General features: G+C 35.3%; 1 protein-coding gene across 1 annotated transcript; it reads left to right on the plus strand.

Moving 5' to 3' along the window:
- The first annotated feature begins 861 nt into the window (after positions 1-861).
- On the plus strand, positions 862-7,053 carry LOC131574624 (uncharacterized protein DDB_G0286299-like). The gene is made up of 5 exons (XM_058829208.1): positions 862-915; positions 1,942-2,277; positions 2,495-2,534; positions 3,809-3,897; positions 4,867-7,053. The coding sequence occupies exons 1-5, from the start codon at positions 862-864 to the stop codon at positions 5,086-5,088; spliced, it is 741 nt and encodes a 246-aa protein (XP_058685191.1). The 3' UTR covers positions 5,089-7,053.
- The last annotated feature ends 266 nt before the right edge of the window (positions 7,054-7,319 follow it).

The following is a 7,319-nucleotide window of genomic DNA, read 5'->3' on the forward strand; positions in this document are numbered from 1 at the left end:
AAATCTGCAAGGTTATATTTTCTAGACTACTGTTCTGCTGTACTGATTTATTAGACTAGAGGTACAAAATGTTTAAGGCTGTTTCGTAGTAACAACCATGGTTTTGACCTTGAAGAAACTGGAACCTCAAGCCTAAATGAAACGGGTTTGAAATATTTCACTTGTATGCTGTCTACTACTTTTGACTTTCTGTGTGTGAGCTTGGCCTAGACAGCTTCTCTGTGTCTCTGCTTTAGAGGTATTGAAGGTATTCTTTCAGCATTATCTTTATATGAAAAAGGAATTTAGAGTGAAATAAGAAAGTAAACCCCCTAAAGCATGATGAAAGAGAATAATGAAGAGATTATAGGTTTAGATATAATATATGCATATAGCATATACATATAATACATATATATACACATATATGTACTTTAATTAGTAGCCTAGATTCTTAGATTTTTAAATTCTTCAGATATAAGTTTGAATGGTCAGGTGATTCATCCTTTAAGGTAAAAGCATATCTGTAGTATGACATTCTCAGATCACTCCCTACCACTGGTAAAATCTCCAAAACACGCCTATTAACGGGCAAGGAGAAGTAAAAGTAATAAAACTGTGCTATCAGAGTTATGATGTAAAATGTGCTATTTTAGGAATTGAACAGATGAGGTGACAGCCAGAGGCACCTGTGAAAAGCTGCAGTAGTTAAAAAGGGGTCAGTCTGGGAAGTTGTTCAGTTAAACAGGTGGCTTCCTTGGAGTAAAAGGAGTGTCTCTCTCCTCCATCTTTTTTATTTTGGATGAGAAACATGGCTCAGTTGCTGAAATAATTTCATCTAGTGTGATTTTAGGTGCTGTAGGCTGTCAGCTGGGGTACAGAATGATGCAGGTCTCCATAGGTCCCCTGTCAGGATGTCTCAGATTGCTGGGATATGTGAGTTGGGCTTAGCAAAGGAGTTTTACCAAAGGTCTGTGTTTCAGCCTCTAGAAACATCCACTGGTGGTCTCCACTTCACCAGCAAGTTACCTTCTAATGGCCATGAGAACAGCTGGGAGAAAACAGGCAAAAATCCAAAGGAGTAAGAGAGAATAGGGAAAACCTTAACAAAAGATAGGAGACAACATTTGGAACGAGGTGTAGGAAGGAGTTCAGTGTAAGGCTCATTACCAGACTTCCAAAAGTGTGCAGATGCTTCCCACCAGTTACCACCGTGACATTGGCTCCAGGGGAACAGAAATGTTCTCCTTCTGGGAGAACAGGGATGTGCCTTCACTTGATTTGACCTTGGTTTAGGCCCTTATATATCTGCAATGAGAAGGAGAATGTTTCTTATTTAAATATTGTATTTTATGCTGTTATAAGTACATACTGGCATAATAATGACAGTCTGATTGAAGGAAGTTCGTTTTTCTACACATTTTACGAAAATAACATTTGTTCTTTTAAATATTTCATAATGTCCTTGGCCATTTTATTTTTACTATATTGGAGTTTTATCTTAGGCTGAAAATAACTTAAATTCAAATTATAATGTCTTTATTGAGTCACATGAGTCAAAGAATTGTATCTGACATTTCTTCATTAATTCTCTTGAGAAACAGATTTGAATTTTTTTTTTTTTCAGTTTTGGAATTACTATGGCTTGTGTCAATTATATAATGTGTCAAACATTTAAAAGAGATATTTTCGTTCCAAAAAGAAGTTGTTTTCATTGCTTTTCCTTTAAGGAGGCACATGTTAGCAAAACATAAGTCAGCTGCACACCTAATGTTCTCTGGAGGTCAGTTTGAAAAAAATATATTAAAATTAGCATACTTTGATTGAGGTCTCCTTGTCTATCCTATTCTTATTCTATCTACTCCTTAGAACATTCCCTTTTGAGTTTTCTCATTCTTAGTCAAATTCTTAGTCAAATGTGTGATGAACTGGTGTTGGATGATGATCATGATCATTGTATAGCCTGAGTTTCAAAATTATGTTTTGGCAATTCTGTCCAAGGAACAAAACTTGTCTGGAGATGAAGAAATAGATGATGATGAGGAAGAAGAAACAGAAGAAGAAGAAAAAGAAGAAGAAGAAGAAACAGAAGAAGAAGAAGAAGAAGAAGAAAAAGAAGAAGAAGAAGAAAAAGAAGAAAAAGAAGAAATAGTAGAAGTAAAAGGAAAAGAAGAAACAGAAGGAGATAAAGCAAAAGAAGGAACAGAGAAAGAAGAGGGAAAAAAAGGAAAAGAAAAGGATCGTAAACCACCGGAGGGAGAGACAAGCAGTAGTAGTAGCACTTTGGAAACTGGAGAGGTAAAGGCCTATTAAGTTACTGATCTCTAAAAGAATTTGGTTCTATAACTAACTTCAGTTTGATATGTGTGTAGCTATCCTATAAATGCAAAGTAGTTGTTTGGGGTGGCTTTGGTAGAGGGAGAAGATGTAGGTATTAAGTTAAACATCTTTTTTTTAAACAATTCTGAAAGAGGTTTTTGGTTTGTTTATTTTTTTTTTTTTTTTTTGTCTATAGACAGAGGAAACTACTCAGAAAGAGCCCATTGTTCAGCATGGTAAGAATACAGCTCCTAAGAATTGGACATTCTAAAGACAGATAAAAGTTTTGTAAACAATATTATAAAAATACTGGACAACACAGTTCTTGTTCATAGTTAGTAAAGCAGTTGTTGACAGGTAATTTGAGTGGCAAACCCCCATTATTAATTGTTAATGATTTGAAAGAAATAAATACTTTTCCCAGTTACATTCTGGAGGAAGTCCACAAGAAGGACTTTGTCTTAGCAAGACTGCATCCTGCTAAGAGCAGTTCTGGTTGTGCTGTGCCAAAGTCATTGTAATTTTATTATCTCTCAGGCAACTTCTTTAGGTGCCCTGTGCCCCACTTCAATCAAAAAGCTTCTCAGTATTTTTCCCCCATCTTTTTCAGCTGACATTTCCTCATTCCATTCATAAAGAGATTATTTTAGGTGAAATGTGATAATTGTTGAACACTGCTCAGGATCATGAAGGTGTAAGTGAAGAATCTCCTTGCAGTTTTGATGGCAGCTTATGAGAATGTATACCCTTAGAAAAGCTGGGGAACATGAAGTTGGGTGCCCTATATGTGTAGGACTTCTTTTATTTTAGAAATTTTGCAATAATCTGGAATGGTTCTCTTGAAAAAAAAATAACAAGTGTGGTATAAAACAGACCACAGCCGTTATAATGAAGAAGCTATGCCATTTATTTTCAATATTATAATGAAAATAGCTTGTGCAGAAGGGATGCTTAAATATTTTTCCATTACCCAGATGATCTGGAAGTTTTGATATTAAGTTTGAAATTGATATGATTCATACAGGGAGTATAGGAAAATTTAAACACAGGAACATCAACTGAGATGGAAAATCTTTCCTTTCCCAGAATTGAATTTATTCTATGGAATAAAATTCATGCTGAACTGTAACTCCTGTCCTAAAAGTCAGCTTTACCAATTAGAATATATTTGCAAGTAAGTGTGCAAGACATTGTCTCCTGTAAGCAAGAGGAAACTGTGAGTGTCAAGTAAAAATATTTTATATATTGTCACTGCCATTACTGTTCTGTTCCTAAAAACTGAGCATCTGGAGAGTAATATCAGGACATTACATGGAGAGATTAAAAGATAAAAATAGTCTATTCAGGCTGGGCATCAAGTTTTGCTGAATATTCTGATTGATTTTAAGTTTTATTTAGTGACCTTTACTTCAAAAATAATCTGAAGAGAAATTTTTTCTGCCTTTCTGTGATATTTTTCTGATTTGCATGAATCAGATGAAAGTTAATATAAATGTTTGTATTATTGTAGAGGAGGAAAGCACTGACAGTCACACTGTGAAGAATTCATCAGAGAACACTGATGACCAAAAAACTGGAGGAATTGTGGGGAGAATAAAGGTTTGTGGCCTGATGGTTCTTTCTAGCTTTGCCAGTGACCAAGAAGCCAGTGGGCAGTTACCAAAGCAAAGTTACTGACATGAACTGCATAATTAAACTGCTGAGAAACCTATTCCTTCTGTTTAAGACTTGATTTTACTTTTTGATAAAATAACTTGAAGTTGTCAAAATAATAGAAATTAGTTAAAACCCTTTATGACCTCTTCATGGACAGCATGTCCCTGAAAGAGAGATTGTTTATCACATCACACACTAGTGAGGTGAAAACTTAGGACTTCATTCCTATTGGACATTATCTATAAAGATTTCCCCCCCATTTGTCTCTGAAAGCAGCAGCTGAGCTCATTGATCTTGCATTTATTTGCAACATGCACTGATTTTGTGATCATAGATATCTCTAGATAGGCGTATGAGCATGTTGAGGAGTACCTGATACGGAATTTCTTACAGGTTTTAGGATCCAGAGGCTTCTGCAGAGGCTGCTGAGTTTCCTCCTGAGTTGACCAAAGACCCTAAGCATCAGTTAACTGACACGTGTGTGGTCTCACTGAGCACAAGCACTGTCACTAATGGCAGTACACATCTTTATCAGGAGCATAGTAAGCACTTACTGCTCTGGGGCTTTATTTTTGGACCTTGCCTCAGGCTCTTATTCAAAAGAAACCCAAATAAATGCAGCACTTACAGCATTTTGTACAAACTGTACAATGTGTAATTTGACAAAATACAACCACTTTAACTTTTCTGATTTCCATGTGCTATTTTACAACATTTCAAATATTGCAAATGTTTCTGGTTAACATTTTTTAGACATTTTGTTTGGAAAAAAAATAAATCATTTTACCAAGAAGAAATCTGCCAACCTCATTTAATTTTGGTATATACAAAAGGGTTTGTGGTTTTTTTTTTTTAAATCTTGAATTTCACTGCTGTTTCTGTCATATCCTTTACCTGTTTTTTTCACTTCAGTTTTCCCTGTTTAAGAGAAAACCACTGACAAGCCAGAAGATTGAATGTAGCAGAAAGGAAGACAGCCCTGAAAAGCCATTGCAGAGTGAAGAAAAAGAAAAGGAAGATTTATCTGGTGAAGACAGTAAGGATGAAAATCAGAATCATACACCAGAGAATTCCAGTGAAACTGTGACTAACCAGAACAGAAGGGTGAAAGTTAATACATGTATATTGCTGTAACACTGTTACAATATATGAGAATGTGACAGTCTTAAAGCACATAAGTGCAATTCTTACTTGAAAACATTTCAAGTTATGACTTGAGATGTTGATGGCTGCTTTTGTTTTGATTGATTTGATTGCTGTAATTTTAAATAGGCAGATGATTTTTTTTGTATTTATTGGTAATTTTAATAGCTCAAAATGATACGCTTATCAGCACTTTGCTGGAGTTTGGTGGCCTTACCTGTTGATGTTCTAAGGCAAAATATGGGTTTTTTAAATGTGAAAATCGAATACAGGAATTTTATGGGTTTTTGCTAAGTTTATTGTTTCTGTCTACAGAGTACCACTTCCAGCATGATACTCTTGCAAAATTATAATATTTGATGTAAGATATTATTTGGTTTAACAACCTAGTTAAAAATATTGAAGGTACTCACTTACTTGGAAGTATACATGTTTCTTTCTGTTTTGACATAGAAAAAATAGCAGTAAAACTTTCAAGTTAACCTGTAGGCCATTATTGAAGAAGTTACTCGAGTATGTGCCTAATTTCATGCATGGCAGCAGACCCAGTGGAAACAGTGTAAGTATAGAAATACCCTGCCAAACTGTGACAGGGAGAAAGCTTTTATTTCTGAGAGGTGCTGAAAACCTTTGCTCCTGCTGAAATTGGCATAAGCTGATGGACCTCTCTCCTCACTGAATCAGGCCCAGTAAAAACTGGACACTCTCACTCTTGCTTCACTTGGATTCTAATCATGTATTCTCTGAACATCCACACCTTAATGAGTCTCCAGTGAAGCTTTTCTTACAGGAAAATAATGCAACCAGAGGCACTGTGACGACAGTATGACAAACTGATCTTTATGGGATAAATATTCATGTTTTTCTCAGGCAGAGTCACTTTTCTTCAGATGGCCACTTAGCAGGAGGAGCCAGAAATCAGTACAAATAAAAACTGGTTAACACCACTGTAGCATTAAGAAGCAGGAATTCTTTATTCAGCAGATGCTCAAGGGGATATCTCCTCCAAAATAATGTGCAGGCTGAGTACAGAAAAAGCTCCTGTTTATATATTTTACATACATAGTCATTGATTTTCCCATAGTAAGCATACACATGATAAATAATTTCCGTGAAATCATTAATATCTTTTCCCTTCCCTTTACATGCATTCTTCTGTCCTGGAGGTCTCTTTGCTGGTCCCTGGTGGTTGGTGACCCCAGAGTCATCCCTGAGCACACAGTGAACTGGTAAAAGGTGGAACAACTGGGCTGGTCGCTTTCCAATTCTTCCTTCATTTTTTCCTAGTTTTAAAGTTGCTTAAATTTTATATAATAAGCCAGAAGTGTCCAGAGCTGATTTCAACCAGAGTTGGTTCACCTGAATGCTTTGTCCTTGTAAGTATAGCAGGTGCCCAGATTCTTTCACAGGGCCTCCTCTGCTACCATAATCATCATACTAAAAAGCTGGATGCTGGAGTCATTCTTTGCCAGAGTTAATTAGGATCCTTTTGTGTCTTTTGTTTTCCTTTGGGCTACTCCTGGGTTCTGCAGTGAACCTTACATGAGGGGGTTTTCTCCTCCATTATATCTATCTATTTTCTTATTTTTCTGAATGCCACATGTGGTTTCTGTTCTACTTGGATACTGTTAAGAAGAGTGAAGTGGAAAAGGAGAAATAAAGTAAATGGCTCTCTCATTAATTTAAATAGGTTTTAATTATTTTTTTAAGGGGAGATCAGTGAGAAATTTTTACTGTAATGACAATTTCTTTTTTTAAAGGTGAACAAATCTAGTGAGAAATATTACTTTAAAATGGGAATTACCCTCTAATCTAACACTACAGAAGTTTATGTAATGGACTGTAAACTGCTGTATGTCTGATCAGTTTCAGGGATAGGTACATTTATCTTGTTCACACACTATGCTCAACAAGAAGCAGGTACATATTTACCCATTCCAATGTCTTTTTTACATGTCTTCATTTTTAATAAAAAGATTAAACAAATAAAACAATTTACATGTGTACGTGTATTAACTTTTAGGGTGTTTTAACAAGTTCACTAGATTTATGACAAAAATGAGAAGGTTTTTTATTACTGAAATATTTTCATGAACAGATGAGTAGCAAAAAAAAATCTAGAAACATTTATAGTACATCTTTCTCTGTTTTCTTCTTACTTTCCCAAAGATTAAATGTATCAGTTTAAGCTGATATTTTTCATTTTTATAGTCCTGCCATAC

This window comes from Poecile atricapillus, chromosome 1 (assembly GCF_030490865.1).
Source record: "Poecile atricapillus isolate bPoeAtr1 chromosome 1, bPoeAtr1.hap1, whole genome shotgun sequence".
NCBI lineage: Eukaryota > Metazoa > Chordata > Aves > Passeriformes > Paridae > Poecile > Poecile atricapillus.